Raw genomic sequence first — 24,996 nt, 5'->3', positions numbered from 1 at the left:
AGGTCTTCAATATGGAAAATTTGAAAAGGAGGAGCAGCAAATCAAAGTTTGAGAGTTGAATTTCTGGTATGCTGCATGAAAAAAATGTAGTTGTTGAGCACATGTGCAAAGATGAAGAAAAACAACATGAACACAGAGAATACCAGCTTCATTAATCCCAAAAAAGAGAAGAAATAAAGGAAACAACTTATCTGACTTGAAGAAAATCAAATTTTTGCTTGTCTAGTAGAAGTTGTCCCATGCAACTTACATTAGTATGAGTAGGAAAAATATGGAACCCTAGGACCCTTGCTTTGATAACATGTTAGATTCTAGGGTTCGATGAATAAAACTTCTAAAGTACTTTCAAATGAGAGTGTGAAAGAAGGGAAAAGATAATATAGATGAAGTTATGAAAAAAATAGAGAATAAAAGAGAAAAAGACTGAGTATGTGTGTGGGATGAGAGGTGAGAAAGAAAGAGGAGTTTGGTTAGGGTTATTTGTTCACTTCCCTTGCCTCTATTTATAACTTCAAGTAACACAATTACAAGTATGCCACTAGGGGTGGGATAAGTAATGTAGACAAAGGCTCAAATATAATTACAATTATATCCCAATCTCTCTAATCTCTCTAATTTCTCTACTATATCAAGGGGCCCCAAATTTTTGTTAACACCATCTTCAATTTAGTGAAATATCAATACATTTTCCTTATCTGGAGAGCTTAACCTTTTATTTTTGTGTTTTGTGTGCTTCTAGATACTCTAAATGTTAGAGTGGTCTCTGAAGGATGGCTCACTCACTCACAAATGGTTTAGTGAGCTAGGTTGCATGGCGTTTTGTTAAACAAAGTACCCTAACTTAACTCCAAAACATAGAAACACTAACATACATTAGAAAAACATTTATACCTATTCTTGATATACATGTCTCCAACTAGGGGTACTAAAGTAGCCTTTGCATTTAACTGTTACTTTAGCTCTCATTAATTTAAGGCAATCTTTGTCCTTTAATTTTTAATTATAAGAGTAATACTTGAAAATACAACATCTAATAGGGTCACACTTAAAAACTACCTAAAATTCTATTTATAAAAAATATTAAAATGATATGCATAATGTATCACATTAGCATTTCCATAATCCAAGATACACATCCATTGCGTGTATATTGTTGCTCATAGACCTACTTGTGCCAACTAAAGTTGTAAGATTCATGTCGATTAAGTGGCCTACAAGGTAGTTTCCATGTTCTCTTCAATGTGAAACTATTACGATGTTCTTCCACAAATCTACAATGTTCTTCCAATGAATCCAGTGGATCTTAAAAGTATTTTTTTTATTGGGTAAATATTCACAATTACTTTGACTTATTCAACCATGGCCATAAGCTCCCAAGCTCTCACTTGTTGATCTAAAAAATTCAGATTTGGGTCGAATGTAAATAAAGCTTTCATATATCCGATTTATGTACTCCTTGTGTAAGACATTTACCATTGCAAGCATGATTACACAATTCAAGATTTAAGACACGACTCAATCTAGTTGAAATCAGAGTCCAATCACTTGAGTAGATCACTTTTCCAAAACTTAGAAACTAGACTCAAATAAATCAGGTGAACTTACTGCATAAATACAATAGTTAAATAAAAGTTTTCTCATTGAATTGTTGCTAATAGTCGTGGGGCTACTTATATGATTTTGTGACCTAATGAATCCAGATCGAAGCTCAGAAAGATCACCTTTCCACTTTTAAGCACACTTTCAAACACCAAATCTTGTTTTAACAAACTTTTCTTCTTCTGATACTATATATTATTTGATCAAGGCAACTTGGTCAATCAACTAACTTCTAGTAGCTTTTTGGTTTTACTTGTTGGATCAACATGTGTTATAGAAGCCTTATGAAATTGAAACATGGTCAATCACCATGTCTTATTTGAGCAACCTTACTCCAATACCTTGTTGGATCAACCTTCATCACCTTTCTCAAACACCTTGCGAGTTTTAACTTATTAGTTATCTTCAAGACCAAAAAGAGTAAGGTTCTTGGGACAATCTCTATCCATCAGCTATCATTGTACTTATGAATTTGTGGCTGAAGTTATTTCTTTGACATTAATTTGAGTAAGAAAAGTTAATCAAATTATCTTCAAGTATTATTTTCAAATCAATTACTTCATATGGGTGGTTTTCGATTGGAGCAATATTCTCAAATTGTGAAATTATTGAGAGTGAGAACAATAAAGGAGAAGGAAGAGAGAAAATAGGAGAGACAAATATGTGGGGAAGAGAGAGAAGCTTGTCTACTCTCTTATAAATTTTGTTTATAATACCTATTACAATTAGAATTAGAATTAAACTAAGCTAACCATGTCCCAGTTGTATCCATATTAAACTTACTAAAAATAAGATATTAAGAGACATAAAATAACTAATAACTAGAAAGGTATTTTCTAGATGTCTTCTTCCTTCTATGGTTCTTTGACTTTCCTTCTTTACACAACTTCCACTTGTGAGACATCTAACTCCATGATGCTCGGTTTAGATTCTACAAGATGCTAATTTTAAACAAATCTTCAAGTGGATTTGTAAATTGGACTTGGACTTTGAAATTAATTAAATTTACATATCTTGAGTTGCTTTTACATTGAAGGGCTCATAGGAAGGGTATTTGTACACTTATGCTTGTATTATAAGATAACTTATTAAGAAACGTTGTATATGTTAAAATTGTAAACAAGTCTTATATCATTGAGTCATTGTGCAAGCCTTGTGTAGGCTAGTCCAAAATCCTTAGTAGCTAACATTGAGTTGTTGAGAAGTGAGTTGAGTACGCAAAATGTGGGCGATTGTAGCTTATTGCTACTAAAAATTCCATGATGCGTTTAGGCTTGTGTTATCTAATTTAGCAACTGTTAATTCATGGGTTTAGACTCAGATAGCTTAGTAAGTTGTTGTAAATCTCTTTATGAACAAATTGTTACAATTTACCTTTATGGCCTCTTCTTGTAATTGCCACTTGGTTTTTTATTTAATGGATTAAACCGTAAAGAGTGGAAACACATTGGGAGTCGATATAGCAACCTAAGTTTAGGTTGTGAACTATTATAAAAAAAAATTATTTTTTTACTAGGCTTTAAATTTCATATCAAGTTATGTTAGATTTGAAAAAAACTATTAGTTCTCATATTTATTAGAGTTTTAAATTTCATATTAAGTAGCTATAGATTTAAAAAAAAAAAAAAAGTTATTAGTTCTCATAGACCTATTCATTTCCACCACTCAACACTCCCCTTCCTCCTCCCCCCTCCTAAAAAAAATTGTCTTCTCTATATATTGACCCATTTTTTAAGTCCCCCATTTTGTTCCACAATTTTTAAGTCCATCTTCAAAAGCTGGCCTTGGGATGAATCAAAGGGGACCTACTGAAAATACAAAGCGTTACTCCAACTCCCTGACCTGACCTGACCCCTACTAAATTTGGAACAACACAGCAAAGTAATGGTTTGATCCGGTGAATTACATTAACCATGACTCCAAGTGCCTAATCTACTAGTACAAGAGGTGCACTTTCTTTAAATCCTAGGACCACTAGACATTTAAAAAAAGGCTGTGACATCCCTTCATTAAAAGATAATAAAGCTCTTCAACATCCACAACCATGTAAAATCCATTAAGAAACAAGTAGATAAAGTGTACATAATCTAAGGCCACTTTTCCACTGAGAAAGTGAAAGATACAGTTTGTCTACAATTGCAAACACCTAAGAGCCCTGAGATGATGTCGGGATAAGGCACACTAACCATCAAATTGTCACAGGAGAAACCAATGGTTTGTTAGCAAAAAAAGCCTCTAAATTGGCCATCATCAGTTGAAGTAAATCTGAGCTGGACTCTGCTGTGGGGGCCGCCGAATGAGGAGATAGCACCACATTATCCAAGTTAAAGAGCTCTTGAGGCACAGAAGGCTCATTTTCAAAGACATCGAGACCAGCCCCACCAATCTCTCCATGTGTCAAACACTTCACCAGTTCCTTCTCATCGATGAGTTTCCCACGCCCAACATTGATAATGATCCCTTTCTTGCCAAGAGATGATAAGACATCCCTGTTTATTATGTGATAAGTTTCACTATTTAGAGCACAACAAACTATAAGGACATCACATTTGGCTGCAAGATCACAGACTTTTGAAAAATATGGATATGGTAGTGAGGGTTTTTGCTGTCTTGAATTGTATGAGATAATGCAACCAAAACCCTCAAGCCTCTTTGCAACTTCCAATCCAATGCTGCCAAGCCCGATAATCCCAACATGCTTTCTCGACAGCTGCAAGTATCAACACAAATAGGTCACAACAAGCAAAAATGGCATCTCATCAAGTTAATGAAGCTCGTTCACAACCTGCTGGAATCATCAGAAACTCTTTCACATGACTAGCAAAATAGTCAGGACTTCTTATTTACAGGCCGGCATGATACAGTAGATTTGTGTTGCCATATACATGCATTGAAGCTAGATGAGAAGCAAAAAGATGATGCTAGCATTAACCATAATGACTATAAGGATTTTCCTCCCTATGATACCATTATATAGACAACCATTCAGTAGAAAAGGGAAGTGCCTGTGTATTGAGATGTTCAACTCCTCTTAGGTCTATCTTGAGGAGACATCATTACATCACCCGTCAGGCAGTTCTCACCTGAGCTCCAATATGACTAAAAATTATTGTTTCGAGTGCACGGAACAACAAGGCTGACTGAGAAACTGATGTAACTCAAGACTTAATATTTTAAGAATATATAAATACATGGAAAAATATTCAAGTTTTGTAGATTATATACAAAATAAGTGAATCATACAGAACGGAAGCCCTGTTCAGTATGAAAAAAAAAAAAGAGAAAAGATAAGAATCAGAAAGAAGATGAGACATACACAGTTCCCCTTTGTTTAGTACCATGGAGAAAGTGGGGGAAGAAATGGAAGAGATACATAGTTTCTCTTGGTTGACTAATGAAGAAAGCGAAAAAAATAGCAAAATATGTTTGGTTCTTTTGTTTCTCTACTTTCACATTCTTTTTTTCTCTCTTATTCCCAGTATTTTGGGAGAGAATCTTTAAACTACAAGGAACAAAAACTATCCTTTCTATTTTCTTTTCTCTTGTCGTTTCGCTCAAACAAAATTTTACGTTTACAAACTCAGATATACACATACTTCAGCTTCAGTTCGCAGACAGTACCCTCTGTTTTTATGATGGCTCATTTGACCAGGCTCCCAATATCCAGATTTTATATCTATGATGTTGTGCCAAGCAGCTGTTTTTGGGTCAATCTAGACAAGGAGAAAGTAAAAAGCTTGGCCTTGATGCTTGGCTGCAAGAAGATGTCTTTCCATCTAATTTGTTAAGGAATAGTCCTACATGGATTAGTGAATACAAAGATCTTGAGTTTATTAGTTGGGAAAGAGGTTTCCTAAGTTGGCTACTCATTTTGGGATGGGCCTTAGACCCAACTTCACATGGTATCAGAGCGGGTACTCATGTGTGGGCCTACACCTAAATTATCCACTTGTAGAGCCACAAAAGAGGGCCTACACCTAATATATCCACTTGTAGAGCCACAAAAAGATGGCGTACACCTAAAAATTATCCACTTGTAGAGCCACAAAATAGGGCCTACACCTAAAAATTACCCACTTGTAGAGCCACAAAATAGGGCCTAAACCTAAAATTATCTACTTGTAGAGCCACAAAAGAGGGCCTACACCTAAATTATCCACTTATAGAGCCACAAAAGAGGGCCTACACCTAAATTATCCACTTATAGAGACACAAAAGAGGGCCTACATGTGAGGAAGAGTGTTAAAGAATAGTCCCACAAGGATTAGTGAGTACAAAGATTTTGAGTTTTTTAGTTGGGAAAGAGGTTTCCTAAGTTGGCAAGTCATTTTGGGATGGGCCTTGGACCCAACTTCACATAGTAATTGTGGCTCCATTTTCCCATGGTCAAACAAAAGAGTTTCTATGGAATCCAGTCTTGAAAGAATTGAAAAAGGCTTGCCTTGTGGAAGGGCAAGCTCCTTTCATTGGCAACTAAAGCCAAATTAATAAAATCCACTTAGGCTAGCTTGCTAAACTATTTGTGCTCACTTATCCCATGTCATTCAAGTGAAATTGATATGGAGGTGATGCAAAAACAATTCCTATGGTGGGGCCCCTAAGACAAGTTTCATTTCCCACTTGTCAAACAGGCAGAAGTTTGTAAAAGATAAAGAGGATGGGGAATTGGCACAAAGAAAGTGAAATTAGTAAGTGAGGATTTCCTTACAAAGTGATTGTGGCGATTTGCAACTTCAAAGGCTGTAATTGCTGGTTTCCTTCTGAAACTCCGCATATAGAACATCAAGCATTTGGAGATCCATAATCAAGTGCTGGCAAAATTTCTTGCCACAAACAAGATTCCACATTGGAGAGGGTCAGACCACATTTTCTGGAGACTCTGCCCGAAAAGTTCAATTTCTATGACTCTTCAATCTTTCACACAATAACATAGCCACTGTTAAAGATGTTAGAGAGGTCACGGAAACAGGACAGGTTGGAACTTACAATTCAGAAGAGGCCTTAATGATCAATGAGCTATTGACATTACTGAGCTGCAGCCATTTTAGAAGTATTTACTTCAAGGACATTGGACAAGATGATATCATTTGGACCATAGAGTGACTGAGAGAATTTTCCACAGCCTCTTTGTATAGAAAATTACTGGGCTCATCTACCAACACGAAGGCTAAAAAGATTGCTCTTACACGGAAGTTGATAGCTACAACGGAAGTGCTTCGTTTCCTTTAGAAAGTAGCTCACAAAAAGATCCTCACTGGTAATTGCACAAGCAGGGCTAACCCCAGGCAATTGCAAAAGTTTTGTGATGCAGAGGAAGAGAATATTGACCATTTGTTGTCACAGTGCCCTTTCAGTTTTCAAATCTAGGGTCAGTTCTCAACTAGTTCAGTATAAGCTGCTGCGTCCCGTCCTCTTTCAATGATTTCATAGCTCAGAACTTTAATCAGAACTTGTCACAAGCTGGTTTAACTGGCAGGAAAGCTGCTGTCGCATCTGTCCCCTGGCACTTGGAAAGAACATAATAAGCCAATATTGAGCAAGATAGACTCCTCATTGGCAGGTTTGATCGAAAATCTGCTCCAAAAAATAGTATCTTGGGATAATACTTACAAAGGGCTCCCTCCAATCCCTCTCTCATTGATCAAAAAGTCAAAAGGCACTGGAAATTGGTGGCCACGACTGTAAATCATTCTCCACCTACCCTTGTTTCCTGAATTCCACCTTCTATTGGTAGCCTTAAGCTGACTTTTGACGATAGTAACCCAAAGCCAGCATGTATAGGGGGTGTCAGTAGGGACCGTGAAAGCTCTAGGCACTCTATGTTCAGATCCAATTGGTTGGAAGGATTCAGCTGAAGCAAAACTAAGCACATTCAGTCAAGGTTTGAAGGTCTTCTTTGAAAATTTCTTAGCTCCTTTAATAGTAGAAGGTGATTCCACTATTACTATAAATCAAATAAAAGAAAGTTTGAAGCCTTCTTGGCATTTCAGATATGACTATGAAGAAACCATGGATACTTGTAGACCTTTTGATGTTTCATGGTAGGGTGAGTTAAGGCCGTTAATTCCATTGCTGATGTATTAGCTAAATAGGGTGTCTATTGCTCATCTCTTGCAACTGGGAACTCCTTTCCTATTTAGATTTCAACGTTCTCTATCATAAAAGCTTTTCACTAAATCAAAGAAAAACAAGACATAAAGGCTGGGATTGCTCTTAGTCACAGTGCTCAAGTATTTTAAATAACCATGTCAATTAGGAATGGCATTAGCACCCACATATGGTAGGACATCGTTATTCTTATTTCTGTAATTAGATTTTCATTCAGCTAACAAATCAAGAGAACAAGATAATCGGATAAGCTTCGAGAAAGGACTTAATAAGGGTGGGAATCAAAATGTCGAAATCTCAGAAATACACAGCAAAAAGCACCAGTTAAGTGCCAATCATTTCTGAATATAGGTAAACCTCATTTTGACAAAGTACATCCACTCAGAACTTTCATTTCCTATAACCTGACAAGCCACCAAAACTATCTTTATTTCCCTCTTCAGTTAACCTGATTATTTTTACTCGGCCAATATCAATGCCCTAACTAGTCCTTCACCACAGAGTACATCACCCCTGCCCTACCAAAATACCCAAAGAGGTCTTTATGAAAGAAAAGAAAAAACTGACTGAAATGATTTTTACTCCAGAATTTGTAAGCGGGGGTGGCTTGTTGAAAACCATCAAAATCCACAATCAAATAAAATAATTAATTGAACAAGACAGGTCACCTGAACATCTACATTTATGTTAAGCATAACAGGGCTGCTAACTGCCACTGAACCAATACAGTTCATAGTGAACTTCTCAATCTCAACCTAATAGCTTCCTGCAGACACTGCACTTTACCAAAACTTCAGCAAACCAATATCACCAACACAGTTTAGGATGTCATTCCAAGTTACATCTGGTTCAATCCACTGATCCATTAAGAGGACACAGGTAACATGACAGTCTGTGATACATGACTGTGGAGCCAAGGATCAATATACAACTACAAGATTAATTAGTTGCTAATCCTTTAAACAGTACATTAAAACAATAATTTGCTTATGAAAAACTTAATTCAAAAGGATTGATATATGTAGCTACACAAGTAAGACAAAAACTAATTTAGCTTTGCAATTTCTCTTTTTTTTTTTTTCAGATGACTACTCTTCCCAAAGCCTAGAAAGTAATTTTGCTAATATCTCAACGGTAATACTGGTGTCTATCAAGGTGTCTGAAGACAGTGGTATCACAGACAAAACTTACAACAGTTACTATAGCTAGCTCAACTCTACCCGAGAATCATTCTTTCCCTCTACCAAAGTCCCTGTAAAACCCATCCAGAGTCTCCTCTACGCCAAGAAGTGATGGCAAAGTGAGCATTTTAACGGACGTCACTACGTAAAGGACCCAGAGTCGATTTTTCTCTCACATTAGTCTTTGTTGAATATTGAAAAACCAATTTCACAAAAATTGAGCAAGAAATGTGGAGCACAGGACCTTGAAGCCCAGCGGGCAGTCTCCCTGCAGTGGCCACAAACCTTGGCGCAAATACCGATCAGCAGCAGAAATTCTCCGAAGGACATCAATCAACAAACCCACAGCGTAATCGGCGACATCTTCGGAATTGAGCGTCCCAGCGTTGGCGAGAGCGATTCCCCAATGTTTACAGTCATTAAGGTTGACATGGTCAAGGCCGGCGCTGGTCGTGAAAACAAATTGGAGAGCAGGGAGGGAACGGATTAAGTGAGCGTCAATGGAGCAGTAGCCCGAACAGATGATAGCTCTGACAGACTGCGCCTCGGACTGCAGGAACTGGTCTAAAGGCAGAGGGGACTCCCAGGGCTTTAATATACGGTATTTGAGGGAAAGGGCCACCATGAATGGGTCAGAGAGCGGGAGGAGGAGAAGTACCGAGGGGTTGTGACTCTCTGTGCCCTGTGAGGCTTCTCCCAACATTTCTGGGATGGAAGAGACTTAACAGGAAAGCTGAAGCCTGTGATTTTCTCACAGCGGAGCGATGGTGTAAATCTGCAATTAATAGACTCGTTTCTGACCGATTAACAGACAAGGAGTATAGCCGGAAGTTGGAGTGATTTGATTGCCAATTTATCATATAAGCCGGACGATGTGAAGATTCAAATCCGTTAACAACCTTAAATTAGGTTTAACTACCAGATCATCTGATGCTTCTATATCGTAAATTAATGTTAGTTTATTTAGTACTATAAAACTATATCGGATGACATACCTTTTCCACTACAATACAAAACTCGACACAAATGGCGGAGAGAACAAGGAGGAAGGGAAAGTGCTCCGGCCTTTTTCATTGTTGTGGTGAAGTTCCATGCAATAGAGTCCCACTGGTATTTTACAGCGAGGGGGAAGGGTGTGCACCCCTTCCCAGACTAGCTGCGAAGGAGGGAAGGGATGGGAGATAGCCATGAACCTGCCGCTTACTGCTTGGTCGATCAGTCGAAGAACCATCAAAACCTGACTGGTTTTGTATTCGTGCTATTGTAAATTATTTATTAAATAATATATTATAAAAAAAGTAAAATTAATCATAATTCAAAATAATAGAATAATTAAAATTATAAATAGAATATTTCACTAGGCATGGAGAGGAGACCTTAGAGATGAAAATTTCCTGTTCAGGAACGCTAAACGATTCCAAGACATTTTGTTGCCTCAACTATCTTGATCTTTTTTCTCCCAATGCCCCGATCGATTCTTATTTCGACTTCTCTTCAGTCCCTCCGTAGCCGAATACTCGTAAAATTTCCTTCTGCTCGTCTCCCTGTTACTCTCAAAGTACCTTTTTTACACCAAAAGCCTTTTAAATCTCTGCGAGATGCGCAAATTAGGACCAAATTTCGAACTCCGGTTGCTAACAGTGTAGATGGTCAGTTTCAAGAAGTTGATGACGGCCCGGTTTCCGTCGAGCTCGTGCATATAGCAAGTGAAGGACAGTTTGATCGGATCATCGCAGAGGCACAGCAGTTGGAGGAATCGGTTATTATTGTCTGGTTCGTTCTCATTTCTAATGCATGTTGTTTTGTTTTTTTTTAATATAAATTGGAGCCAATGTCCTTTAGATTGGTTAAATAGTTGCTCGTCTACAGTCTCAATGGTAACGTAGCCACGTTAATGGAGGAATTTTTAGTTACCAACTAGATTTTTCTCGGATTTCTTTTCCAAAATAAGTTGGTGAGGGATGGATCCTTTTTATCCATTGATATTGTTGTGTTGGCTTTCATATGGAAGAAAGATTGATCGTGTCAAGTCGATGGAAGCCAAGGCATTAATGGAAAGATAGAAATAATTAACCTCTTGGCAAATCAAATTGTCAAATCTTGGTCAGAGTTTTCACTCGGCGTTCTTAGTATCGTCTGCTCTGGACACATTATCTTAAAAGTTGTATGTATCCACAGTGCCACCATATCACCCCTTTGAATCTTCTTCTGTCTCAAAAGGTCCTCGAACTTTGTCCTAGAAAATTTTAAACCCTTCGAAAAGTGCTTTCAGCTCATCCTTGACAGGATCCTTCGTATCAAGGACTCCAGAGTGGGCAAAGTATGAAAAAAATTGGCATCGTTCCTTACTTTATTTCAAGTACAGTGAGTATTTCTCTTTATATAGAGTACATTGAGGACACTTGAAAAGGTCAGGACTGCAGGTACTAAACAATCAGCTATAAAAAGTGAGAATCACCATAATAAGGTATTTATGGGAATTCCTCAATCTTGTGAATATGTGCTAGGTGATTAACAGACAGAGGAGGAGATCCACAGACATGGCATTCTTATGTCCTTGACTTTATTAAAATATTGGTGCAGCTGCCAAGGGAAGTTCTTTGTGTTCACCCTGATCATGGCTACATAGAGATCTCCCTTGACAAAGAGCAGGTAGGGATATTGCTCTTGAAAAGCTTTATGGTGTGGAGGAAGACTCTGATCTCTGCCTCATTCTAGTTCTTACATCTATCAACTGAGCTGATGGAACTTCTAAGGACTGCTGTGATAGAGTTCATAACTTTTTGTATTAGAAGCTAATTAGGAGTTGGGGTGTAATGTTAGAGGGGTAAAATGAGATTGTAACATGCCTTAGGCACCAAGCACGAAAAAAAGGGGGTACAAGCCTCCTTGGTGTAGTTTAGGGATTTTTGGTGAAAAAGTCAAGAGTTGGTTAAAAGAGTGAGTCTTAGGTTAGAGAGTCATGTTTAGGATATCATTCTTAGTTGGTGTTTCCTATTAGGAGTTTTAATTTTCTATTTGATGTAATTAGCGTTCTACTAGGAGTTTGAGTTTCCTATTGATGCATTTGAGAAATTATAAATAGAAGAAGCTTGGCTACGACAAATAAGCTAATGCTTGAAGCCCTTTTTTTATTGCTCTCTTACCTCCCTTACCTCCCTCTACTTGTCCCTATCTCCTCTCTTCTTTTCTCTCCACTTTGCTTCTCTTTCTCTTCTCTTCTCTCTTACCTCACGAGCTCCCTTCCTCTTCTTCCCTCTTTAATCTTTTTTTCATAATCTCATTCCCTTCTCTCAAACTGCCCTTAACTCTTTTCCAGCCCTCTAATTCCATATGAAAGTTGAGTGTGGTAGTGGTTGCGCCTCCTTCTGGAATTGAATTGAACTATTAGTATTGTTATCACTTAAGAAGAAAAAATACAATCTACCATGAAGAATTTCACGTATTGTAGTAATCAAATTTTATGTATCCAAAATATCTACATTAGGGAAGTAAATTATGAAGAACTTTTTCGTTCCAAGTTGAAGTTATACACTCTAACTTGAGGGAGAGTGTTGGAAAACAAGTATGAAAGATTTTTACATGGCTCTCACAGCAAGAAGTCTTATAGAGTCATAATTAATATTGTGGAGTCTAAGAGGAGCCTCACAGGAGGAAGTTGTTGAAGAACGTATATGGAAGAGTCTTACATGACTCTCACAGTAAGAAGTCTCACGGAGCCAGAATTAATATGGTGGAGTCTACGAAGAGTCTCATGAAAGAAGGTTTCATAGAAGAGTTTTAGTTAAAAGTGTTTTAGTTATGTTTGTCTTCTATTTATGTTCAGTTGTTCAATTGTTTTAAGATTTATCTTTTAATGTTTAACTTTGGGTGTAACTAGGACAAGGGTAGTTTAATTGTAATTGGATTCTACTATTTTTCTCTATTATAAATAAAGGCTCATGTACTCAAATTATAATAAGTTAGTGAAGTTTTTCTCTTTTCCAAAAATTCAACATGGTATCAGAGTGGGTGTTGTGAGTTGACTTAGTCAATCCACAGAGATAATGTGATCCTTTTCTGATCTATCATCTCTAGTAGTTTAGGTTTGTATTCTATATTTTTTCTTTCTTCCTTATTCTAGTACCCTTTGGTTTCTTGGCGTTCGCTCCTCCACACTGAACTTTACATATTGCAAATTATATATTTACAGAAAAATCTTTGAGTCTACTTTCCAACACAAAAATAATTTTGGTAATCGGAGTTTTCTACAAAGAGAAATCAATATTTGAAGCACAAAGGTCAGACTACAAGAGAGGTTCGAGCAGCAACAGACATATTCACTTTTCAAGGCATTTTAAGCCATCAAGAACGAGACTTTATATGGAGATTTATATGTCAAAAAATATCTATAAGTCTATTTTCTATCCTATCAATCCAATTCTCAATCTGAGTATGTGTATTGTATTGTGTACTATAGTATTTATTTTTCAGTACGTGTATCGTATTGTATACCGTAGTTACTTTTCCCGTATGTGTATTGTATTGTGTACTATAGTGTGTATTATGTATTTAAATGGTAGAATTTGTATTATTCCCGTATTTGAATAGTAATGTTTGAATAATGCTTACAGTAATCCTGAATAGTAATGTTTGAACAGTGTTTAAATAGTATCTTTAAATGTGATATAGTGTAGATTATGCCACACAACGAATCTGTTAGCAACCAAATATATTCAGATACACTCCGAGGTAGGAAACGAAACGGAGTTGTCCTCTATCTTGCTGAAGCAGCTAAGGAACCGCATCAATTAACATGTATGGTTTGTGGACCTCTAAAAACCGCGAGGTTGTTATACGCAATTTATCCAACTTAGTGGTAACCCGACAAGATTAGGGTAAAAAACCGAAAAATATTCGGTAGCAGCAGAAGACATGTTGGGCATGCATAGGTTAAAAAAAAATGGTATCAGAGCCTAGGGTCTAGAGTCAATAGTATACTTTTTAGTATGCTTAAGTGTTTAGTTAGAAGTATACCCCCCATGGTTACGGCCTGTTACTAGGTCAAATCATATACATTTGGAACTAAATGTACCAAAAAACACAATTTGTGAGTCAAAAAGGACTTAACGGTCCTTCGAGTAATACTATACTCAAAACAAGACAAACTCAAGTATGTCCAATTCTAGGCTATCCACATGGATGGCATAGTGAAGAAAATCCAGTATTAAACAATATCTCTGATTTAGTTGGAGATATACATCATAGCTTTTACTTAAAAAGTTATAGTGAAAAGTATTCTCTAGAATATGTCGGTTTCTTATGCCAAGGATTAGAAATCGAAAAAAAATGTTCTAAAGGGAGATATCAATGTCGCTAGGGTCAGTGGTCATGTTGGCCAAAGAAGAAAGAATTATTAGTTTGACCAGATTACAGTGTCCGAAATCTATCAGATTATTTCTCTCAAAATAAGTATATTTTATGAATAAACGTTCTACTTGGATGAAAGGTATCAAAGTCTAGTTTTAGAAGGAGAAAATTTCATGTCAATTTGATCTATATTTAAGGAGATATTCACATTGGAGTCAACAAGGGTCAATCTATAGATGAAGAAAATCAAGAGGTCATAAAAGATTGAAGAACGAATATTTTTTGTTAAATTAGGTATCAATCTAAAGCTCTTTGAGTCTAGTTTCTTGAGAAACAAACCATTTGTGATTCTGAGCTATATTTTTTGAGATATCAATATCAGAAGTGCCAAAGGTCAATTCTGCTGAAAATCTCTTTTTTTTCTTATTTTCTCTCCTATATTATCTCTCCATGTATTGACGTGAATTGAGTTTCCTTTTCTCCTAAAATCTGAGATTTTTAGCCAAAATTTTCTTCTAATCAGAGAGCTTTGATCAGATTTAATCACTCCATGATGTAGTCATTCAAGGTATGCAATATCTTGCTTCAATGTTGCTTTCAAGTTTTGTGTTTTTGTTACCTGGTTGTGTATCTTCTGCATAGTTAAATCCAAAATATTATGGTCACCCCAAAAAAAGTTATACTAGGTCAAGTTTATTAAGTTGTACCGTTATAGCCTCCCCTAATTTTCAAAAAAAAAAAAAGGTCACTTTGGAAGTATCTACTGCATAGTTACCTCCTTCCGGTTAAAGTTGTTTCCTTTAGTATTTCTTCAGTTTATCATCTTGTGTTTTTATTACTTCAAAGTAATGCTTAGATCCACTACCTAAAAAGTATAGGAGTAAACCCAACATCTAGCTTGAGTCAAGTTTTTTGTTCTTTACCCAATAGGTGATTTGTGTTTGAACTACCCTTAAAAAGTGATTAGTCTCTTTGTTAAGCCCTAAAGTTGGGCAGTTTTTCCGCCTTTAAAATTGAACGGAGTGTGTTTTAGATTATGACCATTTTGACTAGTGTATGGAGCTTTGTCGTATGGCTAAAAGTGATTTTCTTCTTCCACATTGTGTGTTGTCCAAGTTGGGTTTATATGTCCTTTTTATCCTCAACTTGAGTGGGAGAAGTAGATGAAGAAGTACAAGAAAGAGGTATTTTGTTCCACAAATTGGGGTAATTTTTATGTGTCCGAAAATAATCAAGAAAGGGGGAGCACAAAAGATGAAGTTTTTGCATAAAGATGATTTTTTTTGCATCAATGAAGAATCTTTTTTAGCAAAAGAAAATTGAAGACCAAAAATCCTTTTCATTGCAAGTTGAAGTTATAAACTCTAACTTGAGGGGGAGTGTTGAAGAGTAGATATAGAAGAGTCTTACATGACTCTCACAGTAAGAAGTCTCACACAGTCAGAATTAATATGGTGGAGTCTAAGAAAAGTCTAATGGAAGTAGGTCTCATAGAAGAGTCTCAATTAAAAGTGTTTTAGTTATGTTAGTTTTCTATTTATGTTTAGTTGTTTAATTGTTTTAAGACTTATCTTTTAGTATTTAACTTTGGGTGTAACTGGGATAACGATAGTTAATTGTAATTGGATTCTACTTGTTTCCTCTATTATAAATAGAGGTTCATCTACTCAAATTACAACAAGTTAGAGAAGTTTTTCTCTTTTTCAGAAATTCAACAGAAGTTTCAAAAAAGAGTCCTTGTTTAAAAGTGTTTTTAGTTATGTTAGTTGTTACAAGGGAGGTTCCACCAAACTTGCACAAGTTGGTGGGACCCACCATGAGGACGAGGGATGACTTGCTGAGTCATCATACGAGCTAGCATGAGTTGGAAGAGTTTAAGATCAAGTAGGACTACCACAAGATGGTTGTCTTATCTCATAAGTTAGAAGATTAAGTGAGACTCACACAAGCTGGTTGGAAGATCAAGGACTCCTAAGGAGAGTCACGAGCTGGTTAGAAGGTCTAGTGGGACCCACAAGATAGCCACAAGCTGGCCTCTTATCCTAAAGGTCACGTCCTCATAAGAAGGAGTTAGTATTTGAGTTATGCTAGACTTCTAGTTTACTTTGAGTTATCTTATCATGATAGGCTTATCTTTAAGAGTTAGAGATTGAATGTAATTAGGAGAATGAAGTGTAATTATACATGGACTCTACCACATTCTCTACTATAAATAGAGGACCTTGTACACGGATTATAATTAAGAAAGGAGTTTAAGTTTTTCTCTTTCACGTGAAGAACTCTTCTCTTGCTTATCTTTTCTTTTTCCGTTTTCTCTCTTCTCCTTGCCCGAGAGCACTCTCTCTCCTCTTTCTTTTTTCTCCCTCTTTCTTCTTGCTCGTGATTTCAGAAAAGGGATCCTAAATTCAACACGGTATCAGAGCATTAAATTTAGGATCCCTTCGTCAAAAGGAATGCTCTAAAAAGGTATGATCAAAACCACTCATAGAAGACTCCTTGTGAAGGAAGATCAAAAAGTGTGAGATAAGTTCCTTCATTATTTTTATTATTTCATGTTATTGGTCCGAATTTAGAAGATGATTTGAAGATGATTATGTGAGTGTTTTCTTTTTCATCTTATGGATATGATTGTCTCTCGGTCTAGAAGAAGCTATCAAAACAGTTTTGTCGGTTTGGAATTTTTTTTTGCAAGACTAGTTCATGAGGAGATAATTGGAAAAATAAATAAATTGTGTGGGAACAAGAGTCCCTTGATATAGAAGATTGATATTGAGTCATCTTATGAGTGGTTATTCAGGAAATAAAATCAGAATAATGATCATTTAGCGTCAATGTTAAATCTCTCCATTAACCGAGTTAGTCAAAGAACACTACTTGGCTTTTTTATTAATTGGATTTTTTTTAAATTGCCTATTATGGTTGAAGACAACATGAGTAACAAGAATGATATACTCAATATTACTACTATACCCTTGCGAGGGGTATCAAATTACATGAGCTGGTCCACATCGGTTTGTCGGTTTTTTATAACAAAAAACCTTCTTGATCACCTCACCAACCGTGGACCACCTATTGATGTAGAGGATATTTTTTATAACAAGTAGTTGAGGAATGATACTTTGGTTATTAGTTGGCTTATAAACAGCATGGAAGAACATGTCTCCAACAATGTTATTCATATTAATACTGCTAAACAAATTCGGGAGACATGTGTTAAGCTATATTCCTGCTCTGACAACTTACACAAGCCATATGATATTCTCCAAAGAATGTTTAACACTAAACAAGGAAAAAATATCCATGAATATTTGGCTAGTTTTAGAGGTCTTCTTCAAGAATGGAATATAGTTCAGCCTACCTCTACAGATGTCTCTGTCCAAGACAAACAAAAAGAAGTTTTAATCACTGCCATATGCCTTGCAAACATTAAGCCGTATTTTGAAGTTGCTAAAAGTCAACTCCTTAGCACTTCGGCTATTCCCACTTTTGATGATGTATGTGTCACATTACTTCGTATTCCAGACACTTCTTCCTCTACTACTGCAGTGCCATCCGCTATGTACTCCGAGCATAGGGGACCATCATCTGACCATGGCCGAGGTCGTGGCAGAAATTCTAGAGGAGAACGAGGAAGAGGTGGAAGGAATGGTTATGACAAAACAAATTGTAAAGAATGCACTGAGTGTGGGAAAACTGGCCACACTATAGATATGTGCTATTCAGACAAGGAATGCACCTTTTGTAGAAGATATGGCCACATTGCAGAGATATGTTATAAGAAGGCTCATCAAGCCTTATTAAGTGCTACAAAGGAGGAACTACCTACCAAATCCACAGAAAAGAAAACATTAATGATGATGAGTATGAGTTATTCTAGAAAATTAAAACACTATTGGGTTCTGGTTCAAGTCCATCCTCCACTGCTGCTGCTGCCACCACCGCTTCAGGTATGCTATCTGCCTCCTCTTCATCTTGGATAATTGACTCAGGGGCCTCTGAACATCTCACAGGTAACAAAAATTTACTACACTCAGTGTCTCCTTGTCTTTCACAAAAAATTGTTACCATAGCTGACGGTTCTCAAATTAAAGTTCTAGGGAAAGGATCCACTTCCGCTACACCATCACATCCGCTCACAGATATTCTGTTTGTTCCTACTTTTCCCTTCAACCTTTTATCTGTTAGTTAGCTCACAAAAAATTTTAATTGCTCTATCACCTTCTCACCTACTTCTTGTGTTTTTTCAGGATCTTATAACGAAGCAGGTGATTGGTGGAAGCCATGAACAAGGGGGGCTCTACTACCAAGATGTGCCTCAAATAAATACTGTTTCAACCAATGAAACCGAGACAAGTCTATGGCACAACCGGTTGGGACATCCATCCGCACAATCTCTTCATCATCTTTTTCTTACTCTTAAAGCAAGGTCAGAATTAACTTGTGAAGTCTGTCAACTGAGCAAACACCAAAGAACTATATACTCAACGCGTCCAGAACGTAAAAGTGTTACCCCTTTTTCATTGATTCATATAGATGTATGGGGACCCTTGAGTGTCTCAAATATTTCCAAAGTCAAGTATTTTATTACATTTATTGATAACTTTACTCGTACCACTTGGGTATTTCTTTTTAAAGAACGTTCTGAAATACCATCCATATTTAAGTCTTTTCATGCTATGGTACTCACTTAGTTTAGTCAGAAAATAAAAGTACTCCGGTCTGATAATGCCAAAGAATATACTTCCAGAAATCTTGACTCCTTTTGTCAAAAAAATGGCATTGTCCATCAGACTTCGTGTGCCTACACCTCTCAACAAAATGGTGTAGCAGAACGGAAGAAGGTCATATTCTTGAGGTAGCCCGCAATCTATTATATGTCATGAAAGTTTCATACTTTTATTGGCCTCATGCCATTCTCCCTTCATGTTTTCTTATAAATAGGTTACCTTCTTCTGTTCTAGGTAATAAATCCCCATACTCGAAATTATTGCCAAATGATGACCCTTTTGCACTTCCCTTGAAAGTCTTCGGGTGTCAATGTTTTGTTCATGTTACTTTTCCACAACACTGTAAACTCGATCCAAAAGCTATCAAATGTATTTTTTTGGGATATTCTCATACATAAAAGGGTTATGTTTGCTATAATCCCACTCTCTAACGTTTACTTGTGTCCAGAGATGTCACTTTTTTTTAAGACTCTTTATATTATTCTGATAGTGCCCCTCCAGGTCTCTCTTCAGTACTAGGTTCTCCTCAACTGGTTGTGCCCCTTGATAAAGAAACGGCTCAACCCCCAGACGCACTGGCTGACACCACACCTGCTGAGTTCACGGATCCCACTGAGGTAAATCTATCTTCCCCAGTTGTTTTTGGTCCATAATATGATACTCGTCCAATTGCCTCTAGAAAATAACCCAGAACTTCCACTAGGCCTTCCACCTCTCACCCCATTTCAAATTTTATGTCTCACCATCATTTATCACCTCTATGTTGTCAATTTCTTTCATCTATTTCCTCCAGATCAGTCCCACAATCCTATCAGGAGACTCAAACATTCAGGGTAGAAGGCGGCAATGGACAAAGAAATGTAGGCACTATATCAAAATCAGACATGGGCTCTCGTTCCTTTGCCATAAAAAAAAAAAACTTGTCGTTTGCAAGTGGGTTTTTACGGTGAAACATAATCCGGATTGGTCCGTTGCTCGTCTTAAAGTTCGCCTTGTTGTTAAAGGCTATACACAGTGTTATGGTATTGATTGTGAGGAAACTTTCTCTCTAGTGGCCAAAATGAACTCGATACTTATTTTATTATCTCTGGTTGCTAATTCTTCCTGGCAGGTATATTAGCTTGATGTGAAAATTGTTTTTCTTAATGGGGATATTAAAGAAGAGATTTATATGCAACAACCACCTGGTTATGTGGTTGAGGGGGGGTCAGTATGTCAATTAAAGAAAGCTCTTTATGGTCTGAAACGGTCTCCTCGAGCGTGGCTTGAAAATTTTAGCCAAGCCCTCTTACGGGCTGGATTTCACAGATGTTCGGTAGATCACTCCGTATTTGTTAAAGACATGCCCAAAGGCAAGGTGATCCTAGCAATATATGTTGATGATATTATTTTAACCGGTAGTGATCCCGGAGGCACCCAGGAAACCAAAGAAAATATATGCGCAGAATTCAAGACAAAAGATCTTGGACTACTTAAATATTTTCTGAGAATTGAAGTACTACAGTCCAGACATGGGATTGTACTATCTCAAGAGAAGTATGTCCTTGATCTACTGGAAGAGACAAGAATGATGGGGTGTAGACCAGTAGACACCCTGATGGACTCAAATACAAAATTATGTGCAGGTACTGGAGAAGATGTGGATATTGGAAAATATCAAGGCTTGTGGGAAGACTTATTTATCTTTGTGTAACAAGGCTAGATATATCATATGCAGTAAGTGTGGTGAGTCAATACATGCATAAACTACAAATCAGCCACTGGCAAGCTTTAGAAAGAATATTGCTATATTTGAAAGGAGCTCTAGGAAGAGGGCTTCTCTACAAGAACCATGGTCACTTTAACATAGAAGGATTCTCAGATGCAAACTGGGCCGGATCCTCGGATGACAGAAAATCCACTTCGCGATATTGTACTATGATTGGAGGGAACTTGGTTATATGGATAAGCAAGAAACAGAATGTAGTTGCATGGTCTAGTGTAGAAGCAGAATACAGAGCCATGACACACACAATTAGTAAACTTCTATGGATCAGATCTCTTCTCACTGAACTGGGTTTATATAAAGAAGCTCCTATGGATCTATATTGCGATAATCAAGCGGCTATACATATCACATCAAATCCGGTCTTCCATGAGAGAACAAAGCACATTGAAATAGACTGCCATTTCATACGAGAAAAATTTCAAACAGGCATATTATCTCTTAAACATATATCTTCACAGAGTCAAGTTGCAGACATTCTCACCAAACCAGTCACTCATAAAATTTTGTCTACCATTTGCAGCAAGTTGGGCATTTATAATGTTTTCTCACCCCCAACTTGAGGGGGAGTGTTACAAGGGAGGTTCCACGAAGCTTGCACGAGCTAGTAGGACCCACCATGAGGACGAGGGATGACTTGATGAATCATCACACGAGCTAGCATGAGTTAGAAGAGTTTAAGATCAAGTAGGACTACCACAAGCTGGCCGTCTTATCTCATAAGTTGGAACATTAAGTGGGACTCACACAAGCAGGTTGGAAGATCAAGAAGGACTCCTAAGGAGAGTCACGAGCTGGTTAGAAGGTCTAGTGGGACCCACAAGATAGCCACAAGCTGGCCTCTTATCCTAAAGGTCACGTCCTCATAAGGAGTTAGTATTTGAGTTATGGTAGACTTCTAGTTTACTTTGAGTTATCTTATCATGATAGGCTTATCTTTAAGAGTAAGAGACTGAATGTAATTAGGAGAATGAAGTGTAATTATATATGGACTCTACCACATCCTCTATTATAAATAGAGGACCTTGTACACGGATTATAATTAAGAAAGGAGTTTAAGTTTTTCTCTTTCACGTGAAGAACTCTTCTCTTGTTTAACCTCTCTCTTTTCTTTTTCCGTTTTCTCTCTTCTCCTCCTTACCCGAGAGCACTCTCTCTCCTCTTTCTTCTTGCTCGTGATTTCAGAAAAGGGATCCTAAATTCAACATTAGTCTTCTATTTATGATCACTTGTTTAATTGTGTTAGACTTTGGGTGTAACTGGGACAAGAGTAATTTAATTGTAGTTGGATTCTATTTGTTTCGTCTATTATAAATAGAGGCTCATTGTACTCAAATTAAAACAAGTCAATGAAATATTTTTCTTCTCCAAAAATTCAACAAAGCGGTTACCATTAAATTCTGGTCCACTTGAGAGATGATGGAAAACTGTTTTTAAGACTAAGGATGAGCTTTATGAGTAAGTCATGCCATTTGGACTATCCAATGCACTAAGCACTTTTATGTGAATGATGACGTAGGCTTCGACCATTTCTTAGCAAGTTCTTGGTGGTCCATTCCCCATCACTATTGTAATTCTCTACTACTTACAACCATCAAACTGACGGCCAAACTAAACTCAGTAATCGAAGCTTGGGAAGCCTACTCGATGCCTCGTTGGTGATCAGCACCGAACTTGGGACTTAATTCTTTCGAGTACTCAATTTGCATACGATAATTCCATAAACCGATAGGCATGAGTTTATTTCAAGTTGTTCATGGTTACTAGCCTCCGAAACCTTTAGATCTCCTACCTACATCTCCCCATGCTAGGGTATCTGAGTCAGCCACTTCATTTGTACGTAGGGTTCAAGAACTACATGCTGAAGTTACTAGCCACATTGAGCAAGTAATGCCCAGTATAAATTTTAAGCTGATGTGCATAAACGTGAAATTTTTTTTGATGTGGGTGCCTATAATATTGTTCAGATTTGACCTGAGCAGTTTCCTATTGAACCTGCTTGAAAGTTACAAGCTTGTAGTGTAAGACCTTTTCAAGTGTTAAAAGGGTAGGTCCTAATGCTTACGTTGTTGACTTGCCACTTGACTCAAAAATTAGCTCCATTTTTAACATTGAAGACTTGATGTCATATAGGGGCTACTCATCCATTACTAACCCATTTTGTATTACACCTCTGTTGGCTTCTCAAGAGGGGGGTGAATTGAGAATTTCAAATTAAAACTAAGTAGTGCATGTAATAATAAAATAATGCAAATTCACAATTTCAATGTAAAGTAAATATGCACGCACCATAGGAGACAAGAGAATTTTTGTTATCGATGTTCCCCTAATGGTAATCACTGCCCAACAACCCTTGCTTCAAAAATTCCTCTATTTCAAAGCTCTAACAGCTGGAATTTATACAAAAAGATTCCAGCTTTCTTTAAGCTACATGTAGCTCAATACATGCTTTTTATAATAAAAATCTCCCCAAGAGATTAATACTAGATTCTAGCTCTAGCTGGCCCTTTCTATCTAGATTGAATAGGTTCTAGATAAACCTTTCACAAGTAGAAAATAAAATAAATGAAAACTTACACCCTTTACTTGGAGAGTTCCATCTCCTTGAGAGATCCAAACTTCCACTTCTTTAACAGCACAATATGGAGTGAGGGAACTTGTCTAGAATGCACTACAAGGAAAAGAATGGAAAGAGTAGTGGAATTTTCAAGGATGAGGCTCACTCTTTCACTCTAAAGCACTTTTGATAAGTTTTTCAAGTTTGAGGATAAAAACTCAAAGGTTTTGCCAATAAATGCTCAGTAATTTCTTAATACACACTTTGGTGGGGTATTTATAACTTCCTAAGCCAAACTAGCCGTTTTTGCCCGTTTGCAAAAATCAGTACATTGACTGATAAAGTGATTGATCAGTCAATTTATCATAACGGCTCTTTTTGTCTCAGGATCTAACTTAATGGTCGATAGACTGATCGATCAATATATTACCATTGGTCCTGAAAAGTTAAGTTAATCGATCATTGCTAGGGGGTGATCGATCATGCTTTGTGTCTCTGACTGGCAAGGTTCTGTCAGATCGATCAATCATCTAGGATGATCAATCATTCCTTGTGAAATTCACTTGCCTGGACAATATTGATCGATCAATCCAAATAGGATGATCGATCTTGCTTTATAGCATGATATGACCATGTTCTGGATGATCGATCAATCGACTATGGTTGATCAATCATGCTTTCTTGGCCTGCACACTCCTGGATGATCGATCATTCCAGTGCCAGTTCAACTAAGGTGACTTTAAAAGCATGGGAATGATTTTGTCTAATTGCTCTAACATATTCTAAAGGATGTTTATGATGTTCGTAAACATGTTTATATGCAATATATGACCTAAAGCTCCATATACTCCATTGTACATAAAGAAAAGAGTTTAGAAATTCTTTTTACATTTGTCACTAATTTTTGACTTATTGACTTTTACATTTGAACTCTAGTCCTCTCGTTGTCTTCTTCTTTGTAGGTGCTTCTTCAAGGAACGTTTTTCATTGTTGCTTGAGGTCTTGAGTAGGCTTGATTGTTTTGAAGTTTTAGACCTTAAGATGCATTGACTCTTGAATGTAGAGTATTTGAAATACTTAGTTTTGCAAATTGTTAGATCAATTAAGTCTTGTTATCATCAAAAGCAATAAGGGAGTCAACCTATGGTCAACAACCTCTTTGACTCCACCATATTTACCGACACAGCACTCATTCCCTTTTTTCATGTCCCTTTTGATCCCGCTCCTCTCCATATCACACTAGCACAAAAAGTCAATGTTGATACTATTTTAGATGGACAATTTTTTACCAAAAGTGCTGAGGTTCAACGTTTCCTAATACGTTCGTAGGGTGACTAGATTCAGACTGCACTTGGATTTCCTGTGACATACTGCAACAGTTGGACCCTGATTTGTTGGATTATTGTTAGAGCCATGGGGAATTACACTCAATAGGGTCGAGTTTCGCTCACCCCAGGAGAGTTGGTGGAGACACCCATCGGATACCATCGTTTGTATGAGCGTACACTCGGAGGCATCAGGTCACCGCTAGACCTACCACATTGTGGGTGGGTGGTGATTATACATCTTAGGAAATATTTTTGTAAATTTTTTTATTTTTTATTTTCATGATTTTAGGAGTTGATTAAAGATTTTATCGTCTTTTGAAATTTGAAATTATACTTTGATTTTATTTAATGGCTATACGAATTGAAGATCAGATGAATGATA

The 24,996-nt window shown here is 37.0% G+C and overlaps 1 protein-coding gene across 1 annotated transcript; it reads right to left on the bottom strand.

Moving 5' to 3' along the window:
- Positions 1 to 3,600: 3,600 nt before the first annotated feature.
- Positions 3,601 to 9,840, bottom strand: LOC137944330 (glyoxylate/hydroxypyruvate reductase HPR3-like). Its single transcript, XM_068789988.1, has 2 exons — positions 9,133 to 9,840; positions 3,601 to 4,309 (listed from the first exon to the last, which is right to left on the bottom strand). The coding sequence occupies exons 1-2, from the start codon at positions 9,589 to 9,591 to the stop codon at positions 3,788 to 3,790; spliced, it is 981 nt and encodes a 326-aa protein (XP_068646089.1). The 5' UTR covers positions 9,592 to 9,840; the 3' UTR covers positions 3,601 to 3,787.
- Between the last annotated feature and the right edge of the window lie 15,156 nt (positions 9,841 to 24,996).

The sequence above is a fragment of the Aristolochia californica genome, unplaced genomic scaffold (genome assembly GCF_029961685.1).
Source record: "Aristolochia californica isolate CCGP_79_NKW_82.1479 unplaced genomic scaffold, dmAriCali1.0.hap1 SCAF_11, whole genome shotgun sequence".
NCBI lineage: Eukaryota > Viridiplantae > Streptophyta > Magnoliopsida > Piperales > Aristolochiaceae > Aristolochia > Aristolochia californica.
The sequence above is the reverse complement of the archived record's forward strand: the minus strand, read 5'-3'. Positions and strand labels throughout refer to the sequence as shown.

Coding starts and splice junctions, on each gene's coding strand:
- LOC137944330 (XM_068789988.1), bottom strand. CDS start 9,591: ATGTTGGGAGAAGCCTCACAGGGCACAGAGAGTCACAACCCCTCGGTA. Junction 4,310..9,132: donor ACTGCCCGCTGGGCTTCAAG/GTCCTGTGCTCC, acceptor TGATACTTGCAG/CTGTCGAGAAAGCATGTTGG.